At 35.0% G+C, this 23,016-nt stretch overlaps 1 protein-coding gene across 1 annotated transcript in view; it reads left to right on the top strand.

The window, feature by feature from the left end:
• Window positions 1-23,016, top strand: part of KCNH5 (potassium voltage-gated channel subfamily H member 5) — a 271,218-nt gene that overhangs the window by 19,665 nt on the left and 228,537 nt on the right. Inside the window, exons 2-3 of the mRNA XM_010976670.3 lie at window positions 7,793-7,916; window positions 18,636-18,742. Of these exons, the coding sequence (XP_010974972.1) occupies window positions 7,793-7,916; window positions 18,636-18,742 (231 nt within the window). The remainder of the gene's footprint in view (window positions 1-7,792; window positions 7,917-18,635; window positions 18,743-23,016) is intronic.

Raw genomic sequence — 23,016 nt, 5'->3', positions numbered from 1 at the left:
TGAGCCTGTAAAGGCAATAGAGGAGTGTCCAGAGAATCAGGGAAATGTTGCTCTAGTAAAGGTAAGGATTGAGAAAGTTTTAAGGAGGGAGTGGTTACCAATGCTTCTGAACTGTTAGGTGAAAAGAGAGAAAAATGTCCTTTGGATTTGGTGATGTGAAGAGGTTATTGGTGTTCTCGGTTATCTTGGAGTGGTGAGGACATAAGCCAGATAGGAGTGAGTTGAGTGACTAGGAGCTGAGAAGATGGAGCCAATGAGAATAGACAACTTTTATGGAAAATTTGTCCTGTGAAGGGTTGGACACAGATATGATGATAGCCAGGAGATTTGGGTTGAGTGGTACCCACTGAATGTATCAGAGAGAAGGTAGAGTTGAATGAGTTCTGAAAAGTTTTGATAGGCAGAGGAATGGAGAAAAAGTATTTCAAGTGGATGATGGGCATCATGAGTATCTTTTGGGGACGTAATGGGGAAACTGACTTAACTCAGTAGTATGAACTGTAGGAGTAATGAGAAACATGTTTGTATAGGTAGAGAGGCTGAGGCTGGATTTCAGAGGGCTTTGTAAGTCTGGGAGAAGATTCAGCAGTGTAAGCAGTTGGGAGACTTGATCTGGATGAAGAGTGGTAGAATGGAGGCAGGATTTCAGGGGGACGATTGAATGTTAGTCTGAAGATCAGACTGACAATCAGGATGAGTTAAGGCAGGGAGACCGTGTAGCTAGCTGTCTGCACTGCCACGGTTACCTAGTCATGACATGGGGAGTAAGCTGACTAGCACCTGGCCTGGGCTAGGAAAGAAGTTAATTTTTGATGATCGTATTATAAATATTTATAATTGATACTATATATAAATGAAAATGTTATATATTTATAGGAGAGTTTATATTTTATGAAGCATTTTTACAGGAATAAACACATTTTAATGTCTAATCACCATATGTACCAAGGAAAAGTAGGATTGCCATTCTTACAGCTATAGTGCAGCTCAAATGCCACTGGTTTCCTAAAACTCTCTAGCCCTTGGTCCTCCTTGTGCTTTCTTTTAAGCTTGAGGTATACTTTATATGAAGTAAAACACAGATCTTAAGTGTGCAGTTCAATTAATTTTGACCAATGTATACACCTCTGTAACTTCTATCTCTGTAAAGATAAAAAAACAATGACCTTCCCCAGAAACTCCTCTTTCCTGTCAGTCCCCGTATCATCCCCTTCAGAAACTGTTGTTCTGATTCAGTCTATCACCATAGATTGACCTTGCCTATATTTAAACTTCATATGAATGAAATCGTAGTTTCTAGCTTCTTTCAATCATTATAGTGTTTTTCAGATTAAGTTGTGTTGCTGCAGTATGTCGATAGTTTGTTCCATTTTAGAGCTGAGTACACTATGCCTTGTATGAGTATGCCACAATTTTTAATCCATTCTCTTGTTGATGGACATTTGCATTGTTTTCAGCTTTTGGCTACTATGGATAAATCTGATGTGAACACTTTTCTACAAGTCTTTTTTGTTAACATGTGTTTTCGTTTCATTTGAGTAAATGCCTAGGAGTGACATTTCTGGGTCATAGTTGAATATTTAACTTTACTTGAAACTGTTTCCCAAAATGATTATACCATTTTATAGTCTGACTAGCATTTTATAAGAGTTTGAGTTGTTCCACATTTTCATTAACATTTTGTAGTGTTAGCCTTTATAGCCACTCTAATGGTTGAGCAGTGATGTATCAGACTAAAGCAGTGCTTTTAGTTTGTATTTCCGTAGTGCCCGACGGTGGTGAGCATCTTATTCTTGTGCTTATTGGCCATTGTATATCTTCTTCTGTGCAATGTCTGTTCGGGTCATTTGCCCACTGTGTAATTGGGTCATTTGCCCTTTGTCAGGAGTTTTGGGCATATTTTGGGTAGGAATTCTTTTTCAGGAATCTGCATTGGGAATATTTTCTCTCAATCTGTGGATTTCCTTTTCATTTTCTTGACAGTGCCCTTGACTGAGCAGTTGATTTTAATTTTGATAATGTCTAACTTACATATCAGTATTTTCTTTTATGGTGATTACTATATGAGCCTTATCTAAGAAATTTTTGTCTTCAAAGTTGCAAAGATTTCCTTTCTATGTTTTCTTTTTAGTTTTCACTTTTGTATTTAAGTCTGTAACCCATTTAAAATTATTTTTGTGTGTGTGGTGTGAGATAGGGGTCATGGTTCAATTTTTGCTTACATGGTTGCCAGTTGTTTTAGCACAGTCCATTGAAGACTTGTCTTTATTCATGAAACTGCCTTGGCATCTTTGCAAAAAAAATCCTTTGACCATTTATGTGAGGGTCTAGTTCTGAACTCTTTAATCTATTTTGTTGATCTATTTGTTCCCACTTGAATTTCATTCTATATTAATGACTATAGTTGTATATTTCTCCAACTTGGTTCTTTTTCAGATTTTATTTTGGGTTATTCTAGGTAATTTATATTTTCACAAACATTTTATAATTATTTTGTCCATTACTTTGAAAAAGCCTGTTGGTATTTTCATTGGGATTCTTTGAACTCTACAGACCAATTTGCAGAGAAGTAATGTCATAAAATACCCCGTCTTTCAATTTATTTGCATGGCAGAACTCTCCATCTGTTTAGGTGTTTTTAAACTAAGCAGCCTTTTTTAGTATTGACTCTAGAGGTTTTGCATATATTTTGTTAAATTCTTAAGCATTTTACATTTTTTGATATCATTCTAAGTGAAATTGTTTTTCATTTTCCAATTGTTTAATGCTAGTTAACAGAAACAAAATAGACTTTTATATTGACTTTATATACTGCAACCTTTCTAAATTCATTCAATAGTTTTAGATGTTCCTTTGAGTATTCCTTAGGATTTTCTATGTAAACAATCATGTCACCTGAAAATGGAAAAAAATTACATTTTCCTTTTCCATATTTATATTTTTTGCATTTTTCCTGTTTATTTCTTTCTTTTTCTTTTCTTTATTTCACTAATTGGACCTCCAATAAAATATTGAGTATAAGCGTTAAGAGTATGCATCATTGACTTTTTCTTAATCTCGGGGGAATATATTCAATATTCTACCTTTAAAAATAATCTATAGATCTTTTAAAGTAGATATCCTCTTATCAGTTTGAAGAAGTTTTCTTTATTCTTACTTTGCTCAGAGATTTTAATCATGAATGAGTGTGAATTTTGTCAGATGCTTTTTTCTGCACCTATTGAGATATAATCATGTGGCTTTTTTCTTTTTCTGTTGATGTGATGGATTACATTGGTTGATTTTATAATGACAAGTCGATCTTACATTTGTGAGATAAACCCTTCTTGGTCATGATCTATTTTCTCTTTCATATATTACTGGATTCTGTTTGCCAATGTTTTCTTACATTCATAAGATCTATTGGTCAGTAATTCTTTTTCAACAGCCCTTGTCAGATTTTTGGTATCATAATAATGCTAATCTCATAAAACAAGAAGTGTTTTCTCATCTTTTTCTGAGAGTTTGTGTAATATTTGTATTTTGTCTTATTTAAATATTTGAAATAATTCACTGAGACTGTAGCCATTTGGGCACTTAGTTTTCATTAACAGATATATGCTATTCAGATTTTCCATTTCTTTTTGTGCCAGTTTTTCTAACTTTCTGTTTTAGAAATTTTGTTCATTTCATCAAAGTTTTAGAATTCATTGGCAAAAAATTACTTACACTGTACCTTTATTAACATTTGCTATGCATAATATATCCAATGTTTCTCCTTTTTCCTTCTTGGTGATGGTAACTCATGTTTTCACTCTCTTTTTTTCATTGTCAGCCTTACTAGGGGTTTATTGTTTTTATTAATCTTTCCAAACAACCAACTTTTGACTTTGTTGAGGTTCAGTCTTCTTTGAATGTTTCCTATTTCATTGAACTACATTCTGACCTTTATTTATTTCCTCTTATTTAATTTGGGTTTAATAACTATTATTTTTCTAGTTTCTTCAAATAAAACCTTAGATCATCGATTTTAAACCTTTCAATTAAAATGAGAAATTTCTCCCTAAGCACTGCTTTAACTGTATACCACAAACTTTGATATGTTATTTCATCGTCATCCAGTTAAAAATATCTTCTAAATTTCTTCTTTGATTCAGTGGTTTAGAAATGAATTGGGTAATATCCAAACTTTATAGATTTTTCTAGACAATTTTAGAAAACTGATTTCTAATTTAATTACTTTGAGGTTAGAGAATATACTCTATATAATTTCAGTATTTTAAAATTTATTGACAATTTTTCTGGCTCAAAGTCAGTTTTATCCTGGTGAAAGTTCCACATGCACTGAGAAAGAATGTGTATTCTGCAGTGTAGTATGGGGTGTTCTATAAATGTCAGTGAGCTTGAATTAGTCGATGGTGTTGGTGTTGTTCAAATACTCTATCTTCAATTATTTCTTCATCTACTTGTTCTGCCAGTTAAGGGAGAAGGGTTAAAAACCTCTCATTATTATTGTAAAGTTGTCTAGTTATCCTACTTGTTATGGCTTTTTTTTTTTTCTTCATGCATTTTGAAGGTCTTTCATTATTTTCATATACATTTGGGAGTGTTATGTCTTCTTAATGAATTAACTCTTTTATTACTGTTAAGTGCTCCTCTTTGTCTCTATTACCCCTTGTCTTCTACTACTTTATTTTGTATTAATATGGCCACACTTAACTTTCTTATGTTTAGTGTTTAAGTAGTTTCTGTAAAACACTTCAACTTGTCTATCTCTTTATACTTTAAATGGCTCTCTTAAAACAGTAGACTATCAGTTATTTTTCTTTTTTTAAAAAAATCCTATCTGAAAAATTTTCAATTATTCCACTTACATTTAATGTAATGCTTGATATAGTTGGATTTAGGGCCACCGTCTTGTGGTTTATTTTCCATTTGTCCTATCTCTTGTCTGTTTTTCCCTTGACTTTTTTTGTAGAGGTTGTGACTACCATTATTATTAATTTTTTTCAGCTAAAATACCTGTTCCATTTGTTTTAGTATAATTCTGCAGGCAATAAATTTTCTCAGCTTTTATTTCTAAATATGTCTTTATTTTGCCTAGAATGTTTAAGGATACCTTTGCTCTCTATAAAAATCTAGGTTAGGCTGATAAATATTTTTCTCTCAGTATTTTGTAAAGATATCGTTCCATTGCTTTCTGGCCTTCTTTATTTTTCGTGATTTGTATACTCTAATTATTACATCCCTCCTCAACATAAAATACATGTAAAAATGTGTCTTTTTTTTAGGTGTTTAAATTTTTTCCTTCCTTTTTTTTTTTTTAAAGTAATTTTACTGTCATCTTCCTACAGGGGCTTTCTTTGTGTTTATCTTGTTTGAGGTTTACTAAGCTAAGATCTATGGGTTGTTATTTTTCAAGCTATTTGAAAATTTTAGTCATCACTTATCCAAATAACATTTGTGCTCTATTCCATCTTTTTCTTTTTTCCAGACTCAACTACCTATATTTTAGATTACTTGATGTTGTACCATAGGACATCTTTTCAGTCTTTCTTTTTGCTTCAGTTTGCAATAATTTGCATTGATATGTTTTTAAATTGTCCTCCTTTTTAGTGTCCAATATATTATTAAACCTATTCAATGAATTTTTAATTTCAGAGATTATATTGTTTATTTCTTGGTTCCCGTATCAACCTTTCTTTCTATTGCCTATTTTTTCCCTTGGTTATTGTCACAGTTTTCTGTTTCTTTACATGCCTAATAATTTTTAATTTTATATTGGACATTGTGTCGATACATTATAGAGATTTTTGGATTTCATTATTTCCCTCTGAAGAGGGTTCCATTTTATTTTAGCAGATGGTTTAATTACTGGTGGGTCACTTTAATCATGATTTTTTTTACTTTTCTTTCTTTCTTTTTTTTTTTTTTTTTTTGGTGAGTCTATTTTCTACGTTTTGATTTTAGTCCCAGCTCACAGTCCTTTGTCCTGGGACTTGTTTTTTGTTCCTGAAGCATGGCCTTCTGTGGAATAAATGGAAAGCTCAAGGTATTTATCAAGCTTCTCTAACTTGATAAGACTTGAACTCCAAAATTTGTCCTGTAGCCTTGGGGCACTGGTGAAATTTCTGCCTACCTCTTCAGCCTTCTAGTCATTGCTAGACTAGATGAGTTCCTTGTAGTCTCATCCTGTGCATGCAGTTTAGGTCACAGGGAAGGATTTGAGGTGGATTTATGTACAGGTTTATGGCTGTATATGTTAAAGGATCTCCCCCTCAACTTCAGGCTGCGTTGACAGTCCCGAATCGTGACCTGTGACCCTTTAGGCCCATAATACTTTAATGCTTGAGCTCTCTCACCCAGGAACTGTATAAACTGGGAAGTGCTTTCAGGGGAATGGACAGTTAAATTAATATCTCACCTAATGTATCTTCCTTTTTTCAAGGGTTTGCCTTTTCCAGTTTCTGTCCACTTTTGTTGTTTTTTAGTGCCTTGAAACAGATTTTTTTCCCCATATGTTATCCTACGCTTTTTGATTTGTTCTGGTAAATTGTAATTGGTTATATATTTATTTTCCTTAATACATAATTTTTTGAAAGTAAAGGGTATGTTTTATTGGTCTTTATTTTATCCCATTGTCCGACCCAGAGTAGTTCCTTTTACTTAGCAGCTACTTAGTAAATGAATTGCATTGTTATTTATATGAAGTCCAACTGTAAGTCAGGATTTAAGCTTAAAGTCATAAGTTAATTTCTCTTTTTAGTACACTACTCTGAATATGAGTTCAAAGGAGATTTTTTAGGTAGATATTTTGAAGCATAGTATTCCCTTAAAAATCTACTCTTAAAATACTTATTTTAAAAATAGTTTTTCATTTTAATGTTATTTTAATTTTAATTCACTTTAAAGTGGACATATCTATCATCTGATATATAAAATTGTTAAAGTTACTGCTTAACATTGTTGGATTTTCAATCAAGGTACATGCCACAAGATATTATTTTTTATATTAATTTTTATATCTAAAGGAAAACCATTTCTCTATGTAAAATAGAATAGAGATATTTCTTTTATTTAGAATAGTGATAGCTTCCAAATTCTGTGTAGCACGTGGTTGAAAATACCATCTTTGAATAATTTCATTTTGAAAAGGACTCTTCCGTGCTATTTTAAATTAGACTTCTCTAGATCAATCTAATGGACAGAGAATTTGTCCCATCATGTCAAAATTACCTTAATAGAATTTTTGGAAGGATCATCCATTTGCCTCTGTTATTAAGTTTAATATTCTCAATTTGTGGAGAAGTGGCTGGTAGCCCTAATTTTAATAAATTAAACTGTTTTTAGATATAATTATTATAGTCACTGATACTTATTTAACATTAACAGTACTTTGTTTTCTTTCTTTCTTTCCTTTTTTTTTGGTTAGTGGAGGTACTGGGGATTAAACCCAGGACCTAGTGCATGCTAAGCATGTGCTCTACCACTGAGCTATAACTCCCATCCCCAACAATACTTTGTTTTCATAGTATAGTGTTTATTTGAATGCATAGGGGCAAAGGGTAATGTAAACTGGCTTCTTTTAGTGGAATTTTTACTTTATATGCAAATCTTGTACTTACTGCAGTTCTCATTTGATGATCTGCTAAACTTGATGTCAGTTTTATTATTTGTACCATAACAAACCATAGTTGCATTTGTCTACCTTTATGAATTTGTGTACCTTTATGAATTTGTCTTTTTGATTACTTGAAAGAAGTACATTGTTAAATGAAGCTAAAAAACTTCCCTTTTCTTCTTTCTTCTTTAGAATCAAGTTTCTTACTGGGAAATGCCCAGATTGTGGATTGGCCTGTAGTTTATAGTAATGACGGTTTTTGCAAACTCTCTGGGTATCATCGAGCTGACGTCATGCAGAAAAGCAGCACTTGCAGGTAGGTAACAGAACAGCTTAGGAATCTTTTCAGAAGTTTAACTAAATACTGAATGTGGTTAAAAGGCTTAAATGTACTTAGACTCACTGTGATGTCATTTAAAATCAGAAATGTATATTTGGTCTTCCACCTAGTTCCTGGCACAAAGCTCCCAAAACCCTTGGAATTTCTTGTGATATGTTGTGTTGATGAAGTGACTTTTGGAAACCCTTGGATAACCTAAGGATGGGGTTGACTGCCAGGGGAACCAGTCATGTGATTAGTATCACCTCGTCTCCCCAATCTCCTGGAGAGAGACTGGAGGTTGAAGCAATAGCCAATGGGCAATGATTTAATCATTTGTAACTGTGTATGAAGCATCCATAAAAACTCAAAAGACAGGATTTGGAGACCTTCCATTTTGGGCAACATGTGGAAGTGCTGAGAGCGTGGTGTGCCTGGTGAGGGCGTGGAAGCTCCGAGTCCTTTTTTCATACCTTGCTGTATGCATCTCTTCCATCTGGCTGTTCCTGAGTTATATCCTTTTATAATAAACTGGTAATCTAGTAAATAAAATGTTTCTCCAAGTTCTGTAAATTGCTCTAGCAAATTAATTGCACCAAAGGAAGAGGTTGTGTGAACCTCTGGTTTACAGCTGGTTGTCAAAAGTACACGTAACAACTTGTGCTTGTAACTAGTGTCTGAAGTCTTAAGGAGGGGATCCTGGGAACCTCCAGTCTGTGCTAGGTGGGTCAGAGGCACAGTCGACAACCTAGGCTTGGGACTGGCACCTGAAGTCCGGGGGGGCGGTCACTCTTGTAGGACCGAAGCCTTAATGTTTAACCTTTTGGAATCTGATGCTATCTCCATGTAGTTAGTGTCAGAATTGAGTTGAATCATAGGACACTCACCTAATGTTCCTAGAATTGCTTGTTGTTGTGGGGAACCTCCCCAAACCCCCACGGATTGGAATTGGTGCCAGAACCTATTTACTTACATGAAAACTGCACAGTAAAAATTATATTAGAATATTAAGGAGACTAAATTGTTCGTGGAAATATATAGTTTAAGAGCCACTGGTGAGAATTTTTGCAAAGAGGAATATTTTTGCATGTCTGTTAATTTATTAATTTATTAAGTAAGTACTTTTTGATCACCCTTTATGGGCCAGGAACTATTTTAGGTGCCAAGTGATCAAAGGAGCATCCTGTATCAGAGAACCACTGATGTCAGCACGACTTTAGTTGCTGAAACTGTCATATGAAGTAGCGGCAACAACCCTCAACCAAGTAGGACTTGCTTCATGAACATTTAAAGGAATAAAAATAAAGTTCTTACAACCTGTGTAAATCACACGTACTTTGTCATGTTGGTACATTGTACCATTGCTATTTTGTTTGACTTATGTAAAACAGAATCTGGCATTTATATTATTTATAACAATTCTTTTATAATATGCCATATCTGTGAGCTTAAAGAGTATATTACCAAAAAAGATCATAAAAAAGAAAAGGGAACTCTATATAAGGAACCAATTTAGACCTGAAAACTTCACAATATTTCAGTAAGGCCAGATGGGATTTTTTTCCCTTGAGTTAATTTTTCTTTAAAGCTCACACTTAAGTAAGTACCAAAATTATGTTATTTTATAATTACAAGGAATCTGAATTATTTTCTACTCCATATTCTTTGTTTTTCAGAAAAGAAAACTGAGCTAGAGTTAGGTTAAGGTATTTGCCCAGGGAAATGGTGACTGATATGCCTTTTTTCTACCCATTTATGGTGAGAAACATTATGTGCTGTATATATATATATGTTCTATATCATCATGGAGGGCAGGAATTTCATATTATACCAGTGAGTCTAAGCCTGACTATACATAGGAGTCATTTAGAGAGATTTTGCAAAACAGACCTCACCTTAAACCTGTTGAATTGAAATCACTCCAGGTGGGTAAGTCGGGGCAGGAATCAGCACGTTTAATGAGCAGCTCAGCTGATTCTGATGCTTAGCCAGGTTTGAGAAATCATCTGTTCAAACATCTTCTTCTTTCACTTGTCCTCTCCCAGTGGTCCTCATTTGCTCTCTGCTAAGGTCATTCTCACCTTCACTCTTCACTTCCAGGTCTGGTGAAAGACTGTGCTCCCTGAGAAACTCCTTTTGGTAGCACTGATGTCTCTTGTGTCTTTTTGCCTGCTGGGTGGCTATTAGCTTTTGGGCTGGCACTGTCGCTGAGGTGTGTGTTCTAAGTTCTGGGAGGTTCTACTCCCTTATTTCTGAGCAGGGTTTAGGTCAGGTAAAGGTTAGTTTTATGGTAGACCTGACTCGTGGAGCAGGCTCTGTAGAGAATTCCAGGAAATGTAGATGCTCCGATACCCATTTCCTCTTCGTAGACTGCAGATGTCCCATCATCATCCATGTCCGTTTCAGATGCCAACTTCCACCTGAAGGTGTTTATGGTTTGCTCAACCAGATGTGCTTTTCCTCCTCTGACTCCCTGTAGTCCATCATTTGGCATCATCATCTAGCCTTAAACTACTTATTCTTATCCCTTGGGTTTTCATTGCTATTGCTGCTTTGTGTGTGTGTGTGAAGTATTGCTCTTCATATCTGCTTGTATTGTGAAGTCCTGCTCCCGTCTCTTCTTGCTTCCCATGTATCTGTCCCAACCCCCAGCATATTTTCTTTGATATGTGCATTTTTTCCTATAATAGGGTCACTAAAAAAATGCCGGCATGTTAGAATTATATAGTCTCTCCCCTTGAAGAGTTGCTTTTCCCTCCTACCACCAGTGCCAGATAATAAATGCCTTGAAGGTTAGGAGTCCATCTTGTTCACTTTTCTAGGCACCACAGGACACAGCTTGGTGTTTCGTGTCAGTATTTGTTTAATTGGATTGGCTTATTTTGCAATAAACCCCAACCTTGGTCTCACATGGTTCTGTATAAACATGCTTTTATTTACTGTATTTCATCCCAAGGGTTATGGTATTTGAGGTGGATGAGAGAGTGGAGAGCTTCAAATTATGTTATGTTTTTTCATGCAGGAAGAAGTATGCAAATCTTCCTCCAGCTCTTCTTCACTATTGTTAGAAACAGTATTTTCAAAATAATAATACTCTTTAAAAAATTTTACTGAGGTATAGTTGATAAACAATACAATATTAATTTCTGTTATACAAAATAGGGATTCAAAACTTTTATAGATTATATTCCACTTAAAGTTATAATAAAATACTGGCTATATTCCCTGTGCTGTACACTAACTACATCCTTGTAGCTTATTTATTTTATACATAGTAGATTGTTCCTCTTAATCCTCTACCCCTATCTTGCCCCATCCCCACTTTCCTCTCCTCACTGGTAACCATTAGTTAAAAATAACAATATTCTTAACACAAACAATTATTGCCTGATTGCATAAAATGCCCAACGTGTTCTGCTAATATAAAAATGGCAACCAGCTGAATGCCCTCACAGATCAACGAGGACTAGCATCTGATATACGAACAAATGATTTGACCCCTGTCAGGTTTTCTTAAGGTATAGTTCATTTGAATACACTCTTCTTTCAAATTTCCACATCCCTTTTGAAAACTAAACTATACCCATCTTATATTCACTGCAGCTCTTTTTAGAAGGATGAAGACCTGGGAATAATCAAAATGTCCAGTAGCATATATATTAAAAAATATCATGGTATAGCCCTAACTTCCTAATTCATATATTGAAAGGATAATGGTACTGAAAGAAGCTAACTGTATATTATTAAATAAAAAAAATCAACCAATCGAATAAACAAACCACAAACAGTTTACAAAACACTATATGCATCATGATCCCTTTTCTAAAATATACGGTTGTTTTCCATTTCTTGTATAAAACTATAAAAGCCTTTGAATATGATGCACAAGGAAACAGAGGGAAAAAAGAAGAAAACTATATACACATTTAGAAATCCAGTATTAAAGCCAAATGTTATAGAGTTTTGGAAACACTGAATTCCAACTAAATATGGAGATAAATAAGTTGACACTGAGGATAGCCTTACAAGAAATTCAAAGAATTATACTAGTGACAAGTTTTAGGCACACAGCAGAATGAGAATCTACAAATTGGTGAGCATCAGTTTGTGAGGAAAAAATATAAATACTTTATATGCTGAAAGAGAATCTTCTTTATATACAATTTGCATTAGATGGATTAAAATCAATAGGATTAAAGTGTTAACTGCTTAAAGATTACATGTCCTATTTTTTAAATATTCAAATATGAGCTGTTTATCAGAAAATGAAAAAATATTAATTTGTGATTTTGCAGTATCAAGAGGCTAAAATTAACTTCTGCTTTTTTCAGTTTTCCCTTCTTTGTCCTTCCCAATCCTTCTCCTATTAGACCAGGCGCATATAATCCAATTAAACATCCTCCTCCGTTTGTCCCAATATTATCTGGTGATCTCTTGGGGCAAATCTCTATTTATTTAATTTTACTTATTTAATTTAATGTTGTTTTTTCTTCTTTTATTTTTTTTTCTTTTCCCCTTCATTCCATCCCTCTTCATCTTCCATTATTTACTCATTTTGTTGGTCTATTTTGTGTCTTTCTAATCCATCTTCCATTTGTTTATTAAATGTATGTACTCTTGAAATGATGTTGCTTGGTGTATGTTTATTTTTAAGGCCTACATAATTCATACTATGCAGTAAGATTTATAGTTTCTTACTCTTTTCACTCAAACTTATGTTCGAGGTTTTTTTAATTTTCAATATGGTAAAATATTTCATAATGTCTGAGCACTGTGTTGTAGCTCCAGTGTCTTCACAGCCTTCATGTTACTTATCCATTTTACTAGTCATGAACTCCAACTTCTGACACTTTGTTACCTCCAACAACTGGGAGGTAAACATCCTCATACACATTTTCCTGTGGCCCCATGTGAGAAGTTGTCTGTCTCTACTGAGAAGTAGGACTGCTGGAGAGTAGAATATATGCAGAATTTGTAAATTAACTGCTGTCAGATTGCTGTCCAGAATGGCTTTCTATTTCCACTCTCAGGAGCCGTGATGGTGGGTTACAGTTTTCCTACAACCTTGTACTTCTTAATAGTAGCTACATTTCTATTAAAGTAAAAAACACCAAACTGATGTGTGCATATACTGTCTTATTTTTGTTTTAGATAAAATTTCCAAAAATATTTTTATAAAATGTCAGGATTCCTAGGAATTTCAAATATAGTTTTTTTCATTGTCTAATAATTGCATTTCTAAGCCCTTGGGCTGTTGCTCTTTACTGAAGGACATAAAACATATTGTGTGTTTAAAGATTATATGTAGGTTTTAGGGGAATGGCATTTAAAAACATCTGATCTTATTCCATAATCCTTAGAAAGCCCTGACATTTGAAACATACTGTAATAGGTTAGTAGAAACCACTTTCGCAACTTACCTTTGACTAACTTGAGCCTTTTAAAAGCCCATTCTGCTTTTTTTTCTTTTTTTTTAAGACAGAGGGATGTGAAGAGCAATCATATACGTAAGGAGAATTGGAGTAGATTGATGCTTTAAAATACATTTTTTCCCATTAATAATCCTTAACAAGCTATCAAATTCAACAGTGAAGCAGAGATATTGAGACACTTTATTGGATGTATTTCACAGGTAGTTTTACTAACACAGGATTCTCTCAGTCAACAAGAGAACATTACGCATGGTGGGTGTCGGTCAGTCTGGTTCCATCTGGCCGAGGGCTCTGCTTCACACAGTGGCCCTGAGGGACGTGCTGGAGGGCTGAGGTGCCGCAGTGATGTCCCACTCCAAAGGTTAGAGCGGTCCGGTTCTGTTCCTGGTTTTCCTTAATTACATGTCATGGATCTACCACTTAGGACTCTACCTAAATCCTTTTAAGCTCCTGTAAATTAATGGGTGGTAAAACCTTTAGACTGTAATCCACTGTATAAAGTATGTAATGCTTTGATTTATTATAAAATTACCTCTTTCAGATTTTGAAAACCATGTTCTTGTTTGTTTCTAAACTCACTCTCCTCTCAGGCTTATGCCTCACTCTCAGGCTTCTTGTTTTTTGATCCTTTGATTGCAGACGTCAGCCCATCCTGTCATTAACTTTTGTGATGACTTTACTCGTGTGGCTGATGCTGAGTTGGAGACCACGTATTGTTAAGTCAGCACGTGTGATTTCTGTGACGGAGCATTTGCTAGGCTGTGAGCTGCAGCCTATGCGTAATATTTCCCGTTGCCCGTGGGACGGAATGTTGTGCGCTTAGTCCAGGGACATTGCTGCCATTAGCAGATAAAGACAGGTTATTGGCAGCACTCATGATTAGATTATGTATTTTTCAGTTTGTAAGGTTCCTTTGTCCCTTGGAAGTCTGTCAACATTCTAGTCATCCTTATTGTTAGTTACCATAAAGAGGCCTGTTTGAGAGATTGAGGGATCCAAGAATAAGTAAATCCTGCTAGAAACCAAAGCCACCTGTCTCTAGACGTTTTCTGAGTTGGATATACATGAAAAAGGTATTGCCAAATGCTCAGGCGAGCAGATATGGCCTAAGCCATAGGAAATCTTCTCCCTTACTCCCAAGACCAAATCTTCCCACTAGTTAGTTGTATGGCAAGATACGTGGCCAGATTATCCAGGAGAAGGCACTGGGTGAGTTTATACTTCAACCTCATGGGTTCACAAAGAAGACACACAAAATGATGTGCATATCCCTTTAAGACACAATGACCCTGCCTGTTAGCAAGCATGGCCCAGCCCTTACCCTAGACTTGTAGAGGAGCAAGGGAGAAGGGTTGGGGCTGGGAGGGCCTTCTAACCTCACCCATAAGAAGCATTCCAGTAATAATTCTGCCATTGTACAGTACATTATAATTTGCAACTTCATGTGCATTATCCTTTTAATCCTCACCCTCTGAGTTATATTAACATTATCGTCATTTTACTGATGAGGAAACTGAGTGAGAGAAGTTATACAACTTGTCCATGAATTATCCAGTTTGTAAGTAGTCCTCTAAGTGCAGCGGTCCTCTGTTATATCACGGCTGCTCCATATATAGCAAGGATAGATAGCTTCTGTGCATCTAATTTTATTTTTCTTCCAATAAAATAACAGTGCCGTTTTAGAAGTCATTTATAATTACTGACGGGGAGCTTGGCGATCTGTCTTAGAGAGTAATTTGAAGTTCTGTAATTTAAAAAATATTCCTATTATGTATTGCTGGAGGATATTCAATAAGAGAAATAAAAACTGTAAAATTATTATATAGATATACAGTTTCTAAAGCTTGTTGATTATCATTTCTAAGTCTTGGTTCGGTTCAAATTCCATTAACCATTCAAAACTGCACTGAGCTTTAGCCATCTGGAGTTAGGATGCAGGAAACCTTGGGTAAAGATATATTCAACATTTACACATTAAAAAAAACTTTAGCAAATGAGCAAATGTGTCATACCCTCAGAGTATGCAGAAGCATTGATTTAGTCAGTATGGTGTGGACAACTTTGGGTGGAAATACTTTCATAGTTTGAATTAACCTCCAAAACGCTTGCCTTGGAAGGATGGAGAATACATTTCAGTCATTCTTTATAGCTCGTTTTGAAATAACGTTTTATTATTTAACTTCTCCATTTGACCACTTCCAATATGTGTTCTGTCACTGGAAATATGTGGTTTAATAAGTTTAAAATAAGAAGTATGAGAAAAACAATGTAAGAAATAAAAGACTATTTTTGAAAAATTATTCAGATTGTAATAACCGGGGATTCTTCCTTAAAATGTCTACTTTCTTAGGACAGGCTATTTCTGCATGGTGAGGGCTAAAGAAGAATATGTTACAGAATTTTCAGAGTTTTTTTTTTTTTGAAAAATTGCTTGTTTTCACCTTTTCAGAATTTTAGCTGAATCCAACTTGTAATTCTTCTTAAGTGGTATTATTGCATTAATTTCTGAGACAGTTTCTTTTTTTTAAAATTTGAGTTAACTTATTTTTTAATCTTTTTAGAGTTAATTTTCCACAATTTTTATCCTAGTTACTTGTTATAGACGCTTTCTTTTTTATGTTTGTATGTTGGCCAGTTGTGATTATTGTCTTCGTTTATTGAACCATAGAACTCTGAGTGGTGTTTCTTTTCTTTAAAACCACAAACATTTAGTTAATTTAAGTCCTCTCTTTTTTTGTATGTGTGTCTTAAAGTTTTCTCTTTATTAGAGCCTTTAGATTAAAAATAACAGTCAATACAAAAGTTTACCTGTCTGTAAAAAATATTAACAGTACTAAACTAGTGTTTTATTTTGGGGGAGGGAAGGAAGGTGAATTTGTGCTCTTTAACCAAGGAATTCTAATTTAATTTAACGCCCTCAAGAGATTTTCATAAAACTTGGATGAGTTGAAATTCTGGCTTTGACGGGAATGGTGGCTTTTCAATGCTGTCTGAAGCTTCGTATGTTAGTCTGGCTGTAGGGTTACGGAGTTAGAGTCTGTCATTCTATTCTGAGATGTAAGAGAATAAGCAAGAGCTTATTTTACAATTATAATGACAACTAAATTTCTTTTTTTATAAAAGATAGAAATATTATCATTGACAATGCGGGATGCAGATTGGACGATCTTTGGTTGACCTCATCTACTTTCTTGGTTTCTAGAATTCTAGTTGCTTGGTTAGTGTTACCATAAGATGGTCATGACTCTGTAATGTCTAGTTGTGATGTGGCATCACTGTTGAATGCTGCTAGTTTTGCTACAACTTGCTAACAAACTGTGCTTTTCATGCTGTAAATGTTCCGGGTTGAGACATTCAGGAGCAGATTTCCCATAAAGATGATAAATCTTAACCTTCAGGGGTTTTCACTTGAGTGCGTGCCATTCAAGGCTCTCTACCTGATTTTGTTTTATAATTTTGTATTCCCTTCCTTGAAGAGGGCCCCTAAAATTGCTTCAGGCTCCACCACACTTGGATCTACCTCTGGCCAATAAGCTAACTTGTTGAAAACTGGAAGAAAAGCAATAGCAAAAATATACTTGAGCCTTCAAAAACTTAGTCAAGTGCCACCTATTTTTTTCCTGGTGGAAGACATGGTCTGGAATATTATAGCAACTAGTAGAACTAGGTATCTAAAACCAGATGCACACTTGATGATTGTGAACAGAGTTTTAGAGGCTTAGTCTTTGACTGTGTCCTGTTTTATAGATTCGCAGACTCTTGGTGAGATTCTCTTAGGAAAATAGATAATTTCAAAAATTAAGAACTGTTTGTGGGATGTGGATGCTCACTCTTTAATCTGTCTTTGTGAGTTCTTCTAGCTGTAGTAATAGCATGTGTCTCCTTCAATTTGTTTCCTTTATTTTCCTCCCATTAGCTACACTTGTGCATATCTCAAAAAAAAAAAATCCTCATAAATAATGAGAAAGCTGATGCAGTTTATGTGTAATATGGAGTCTTCACATTTCATTGTAGTTTGGGAGCATAAAAAAGACCGTGCAAGCTGAAACCATGTAATGTGGTCTTAGTACTCAATGAAAAAAATTGTGATTGTTCTGTGACCTTTAAAATTGTCAAAATATTAAAAAAATTCTGTTGGTTATAACTGCACGGAAATGAAAATAATAGTAAAACTGGTATTTATTTAGTACATTGAGCCTTAGAACATTAGAGACATTGAGAATTAAAATGTTTCATTTGTTTGTAAAAAGCTACCATGAGTTATTTGAACATACCTGCACTCTTGTAATATAATATTAAGAGGGTATTTTTTCATATCTGTTAGCAATCATACTCCTTTTTGAGTCTGAATCCACTTCAACTCTTTTATCCTATGACTTTCAGTATTGTGAACTACCTCTTAGGGCTCGTTTAATGTGAAGTTTTTTTGTTGGTTTTTTTTTTTTTTTTTGACCCTAGCATTATTTCCCTTGGGAAACCGTGATTCTTTTTATCACAATTTTCCTGATTTATGTTGATAGGTTTGTTGTCACTAAGTTTTTCTGGGTGCGTATCTAGAGTCTCTCAAATGACAACAGTATTAACATTCCTGCTATTCTTATAGAAGAAGATACTTCATTTATGTTTAATTTGAATTTCACTTCCAGCATTATCATTTTTCATTTCTTTGATAGACTTTCATCTTTGATTGAGAATTCTTGCCTTTGATTATCTATTTTTGTAAAACGTCACGTGAGTTTACCACAGAGAGACAAAAAGACAACACAGCTACATGCTTTGCTGTCTGTGCAGGAACTTAGTAGTAGATGCACAGTAATACTGACAGGCTCTGAAAGAAGTGGTGGCATTGGTCACTGATTGTAATGTGTCCTTGTTATTTACTAGTGACATGTAGACCGATAAGCTAGCAGCAAATCTTATACTTTATGCAATCATTCACAGTTAATGTATTGTGGAAACTGAAGTTTGGACTGTGCTGTTGGGAAACTGGTATTATTTAACTAAAGCATGTTAACTAAAATCGGTGCATATTGGACCTGTGTAAAGTGAGGACTGCGTCTTTCTCTCTCTTTATGTTCAAAATAATTTCTAAAGCTAGCTTTTAGCAAGCAGTTTAACAATCATGATTAGAACATAGTTTCAATATTTTAATTCATTTTGTGGGAGCAACATTATATTTTGTAACTAATTCTGAATACCTAATTTGAAAAAGACAAATAGATGATTTTATGTAGCACTGAAAAGCAACATGAAACTGAAATGGATTTCTTTTTCCTCTCTCCAGTTTTATGTATGGGGAATTGACTGACAAGAAAACCATTGAGAAAGTCAGGCAGACTTTTGACAACTACGAGTCAAACTGCTTTGAAGTTCTTTTGTACAAGAAAAACAGTAGGTATCTAAATTACCAGTAAGACATGTCAACTCGATTAATATTATGTTTCAGTAAGTGGTAGTTATAGGGTAGGGAGAATATAAAACTTTTATTGCTTCTTTTGGCAGGAGGTACTGGTAAAATTAGATAGCAAAATTAATAAATAATACTTATAAAAAGCAACCTTTTGAGAAATGAAAGAACAATACAGTGCATTTTGAACGTGACTTTTTTGTGTCAGATGGCAAAATGTTTTGTGATTAATACCCATGGTAAAGATCCTATAGTTATGTGACAGCAACTAAAAATGTCAGAGAAATGCATTCATTTCTTCTTATGATTAAAGGGAAAGTTGATTGGTGTCAATGGGTATGTGTGATTACCTTTCTACACATACATAGATGACATGTGAATACATGGTATATAATGTGAATCTTTACCAGTAGGACCTTTTTTTTAGACTTAGACTGTTTTGTGTGGAAGGCTCATGAAAGTAATTATTACTTTCAGAATGGGTCATTCACATCCAGTAACTTTGTGTTGACTGTCGTGTGCTGTTCTCGATGATGGGATTTGTGAATGGTCAGTTGTCCATTATGTAATCACATAAGACGGCATGATATGGTCTTAAATACTTACGGGAGAGTCTGATAAGACTCTCTATTGGGCTTGGAGGGAAAAAAAAACAGCCAAATGAAAAAGCAACTAGTACACTCATCAACCAGTCTCTTTTCTAATGTTTTCTTTGAATAGTCACTTAATTTATTTCTTTTTGCTGTATTCCTAAACTGACCTCTTTATTTTTTTTAAATGAACAGTCCCTGCATGGGATGAGTTAATTTATTTAGTGTTAATGATAAATGATTGCAAAGCCAGTTTTTATCTTAAGTGGAAATTGATGGTAAATTCTTCCCCAGTTCAGGAATCATTCTAGCTTCAACAGGAAACACTTGTACCATATTTATGCTGGTTGGGTTTTGTGGAGCATAATTTATCCTCTCCATTGTACCTTAAACATTTGTTCTCTATGGAATATTTAGAATTGAATTTGGGTTTCTCTTTTTATTAATAGACTATCATAGGGGTAACAACACCCATAGGCACTGCTTCACAGCAGTGCACCTGGTAACAGGAACATTTGTCCTCAGTGGTTTTACCTATGGAATGTCCTTTCATCTTATCCTTCATTTTAGAATCAAGGCTGAAAAGGTATTTCTCTTTGACATCATAGCCAAATGTCTGTTGGCTTGTCAGCTAGAAAACAATCCATTCTAAGGGGGAGAGGGTAGTAGCTCAGTGGTAGAGTGCGTGCCTAGCGTGTGTGAGGTTCTGGGTTCAATCCCCAGTACCTCCATTAAAATAAATAAATCTAATTACCACCCCCCCAATAAATTAAATTTAAAAATTTAAAAAGAAAAAAGAAAGCAATCCATTCTGAATGATCAGCTCTGTCTTCTGCAAGAGAAAAGCTGAGCTCTAGTGCTTTCTGGGTCTTTTTCACCAGGTCCAAATACTGATAATTATTTGTAGAAGACCTGTATGCCTAAACTCCCTTTTGTTAAAAAATTTTTTTTTTAATTTTAATTTTTTTGGTGGGGAGGTAATTAGGTTTTTTATTTATTTATCTTAATGGAGATACTGGGGAATGAACCCAAAACCTTGTGCATGCTAAGCATGTACTCTACCACTTGAGTTTTCCCCCGACCCCTCCCTTTCATTTTCATGTAGGGCTGTTATTCCTTGAATGACTTAGATATGTGCCTGGAGTTTAGCAAATAATTTAAAAGTATTCCATATTACTAAAATCAGTTCACCCTGGCATTTAAGCAGAATAACCAATTTTTTTTCTGATTTTAAAGCTTCAAAGACAAGTCCATAGTTTCTGATTTTTCTCAAAAATAGCTTCATGAAAATTTTGTTTTGTTTATATCTCTTAAATCATGTTAGCAGTAACTTGAATTTTTCATTCCCAAAAGTTTCCTTCCAAGGTAGTTTGGATGGTTTGCTTTAGTTTGATGGCTTGAAATAATTATCTGGCCTTTGTTCAGGCCTGTCTGATTCTTTTCAGATAACTATCTATATACATGTAGCTGTCTGCTTAGTGCCAGTAGGAATTATAGCCCACAGCACTATAGATTAAAACTCTTCCGGATAGTATCTGCATTGAGTTTTTTTTTCCTTTAATATGAAGAGTAGAAATTACCCATGTATTGCAATGGAGTTCTACTGTACTTTAAAAGCAGCTTTAAATAATCTTGTAAATAGTTAGCTAAAGGCTTTTGAAAGTCAACTGAAAAAAGTATGTTTAGGACATTTTTTAATGTTAGAAAAGTTCACATGTCTGTAGAAAACTGTTTTGGGGATGCCTGAATGCCAAGTCCTCCCAACACTTCCGTTGAATAATTAGGCTAAACACCATTTGCCAACGGAGAGATTGAGGTATCTGATTTAATAATATGTGTCACGATTGACATTTCAGTTTGCAGCCTCTCTTCTTTAGATCCATTGCTCTGATTGATGGAGCTTCTTCTACTGTTGGAAAGGAAGCAGTGGCTCTGGGATAATGACTGAAAATGGATCTTTGTGTTTACACAAAGGCAGAACTGTCATAGCTGGGGCAACTCCAGATAATCTGTGCCAGGGCATTGCCTTGAGTTCCCAGCAGCTACAGACCTCTTTGCCTAACCCTCCCAGAATTCCCATCACCTTGAACCCCAAATCCAGAATATGGATTAGCCACTCAGCAAAAACTCAGCCTACTTAGGGAAGTCTAACTCTGTAACTCAACTTGAAAAAACTCTACCGTGATATCTGAAAGCAATTTTAAAAACAGCCCTGAATCTATGCCAAAATTTGAAAAGTTTTCATAGGAAGGTCTGAACTGTAACATCATCTCTTTCTGTTTGGATTTCTAACAGACCTTGGAAAACGACTTATTTTTAATGCCCCTTTTTCTCTGTTTATGACCGTGCTGCCTCAAGCTCACTGTGTTGGTACAGCCACAGGCCATGTATCTGCCAGCATCTGGGTCTGGTGATTTGTCAAACTGTGCACATCACTCACAGTTCCTGGACACACTGTGTAAAATAAGAAGCAGAAAACAAAGAGCAAGCCTTTCTGGGCGATGGTGTGATTGTTTTTGAGATCCCTGTCTCATCCTGTAATCATTTTGGAAAAGGCCATGTCTTTCCGTAGGCCCCCTCAGGTTGCAAAGGACCGGGTTGTCAGAAACTGAATATTTATAGAAATCTCCTCTCTAATTCTCTGACTTCTAGCACCCAGTAGTTAAGTCACCTATTCTCATGTAAATGGGAAATTCCCCTTTGTGGTGATATTACCTGGTAATTTTTGGCCAGAGATATGGAGGTGCTTCTTATTGGTTTTCTTTGGAGATCTCACTAACAGGCCATCAACTCTTACCTAGAGACTATTAACAGCTGTACAGTTCACTCCCCATATCCCAAACCTGACAAGAATGAATGTCTTTAAGACAGAGTGTTTGGAGTGGCTTTATTGCACTGTGGCTTGGAAAGACTGTAATGGAAAATGTGTCTTTTTGATTCTGATGGAATGTTCCCTCAGTGCTTTATCATTTAATGGGTAATTATTCCTTTGTAGGCATTTCTTGTGTCTTCAAATATTTATTATTTGACATAATTCCAGTTTCTGATTTGTCCAAATCCTAAGCCTTGAATGCTTTGAAACTCTGTGTCTTCTGAAGTCTGCAGGAGCCATTGTTTCAAAAACATGATGACAAGGTCCAACCTCATGCTTTGAGTGAGAGAGGTGGGAGCAGTGTATCATGAAGATGCCTGAGACTTTCAAGGACTAGGGACATTTTTTTTCCCTTTAACATGACTTTAAAGGCGTCTGGTATAGTTCTGTGTATATCAGGGCTCAACGGTTGCTAAAGTTCTCTTTCTCTGATGTGGGGATGCAGTCAGACCTATAGAGTTATCTTGTAAGTTTATCTGACTGATGAGAGAGACTTGAGATAGAAAAGCATTTCAGATGTTCCTCCAGAAAGAATACTTATCAGAACATCAGGTATTGATTTTTGAAGTCAAATGGAAACACTTGTCAAAGTGACAAGGAGAAGCATGTAGGAATGCTCACACTTGGCGAGACTATCAAAAGGAGTTGGTAAGAGTGGTGTAGGGACTCCGATCTAACGGTAATGCTGGCATTGCTTAAATAGTGAAACCGCCATTTTGATATTTTGGGTTGAAAAATGTATTTATTAATTTTTGGTAGTTGTATCAAAATCAACTGGTAGTTGATAAAAAATTAA

The sequence above is a fragment of the Camelus dromedarius genome, chromosome 5, assembly GCF_036321535.1.
Source record: "Camelus dromedarius isolate mCamDro1 chromosome 5, mCamDro1.pat, whole genome shotgun sequence".
NCBI lineage: Eukaryota > Metazoa > Chordata > Mammalia > Artiodactyla > Camelidae > Camelus > Camelus dromedarius.
This window is presented reverse-complemented; position numbering and strand designations above follow the sequence as displayed.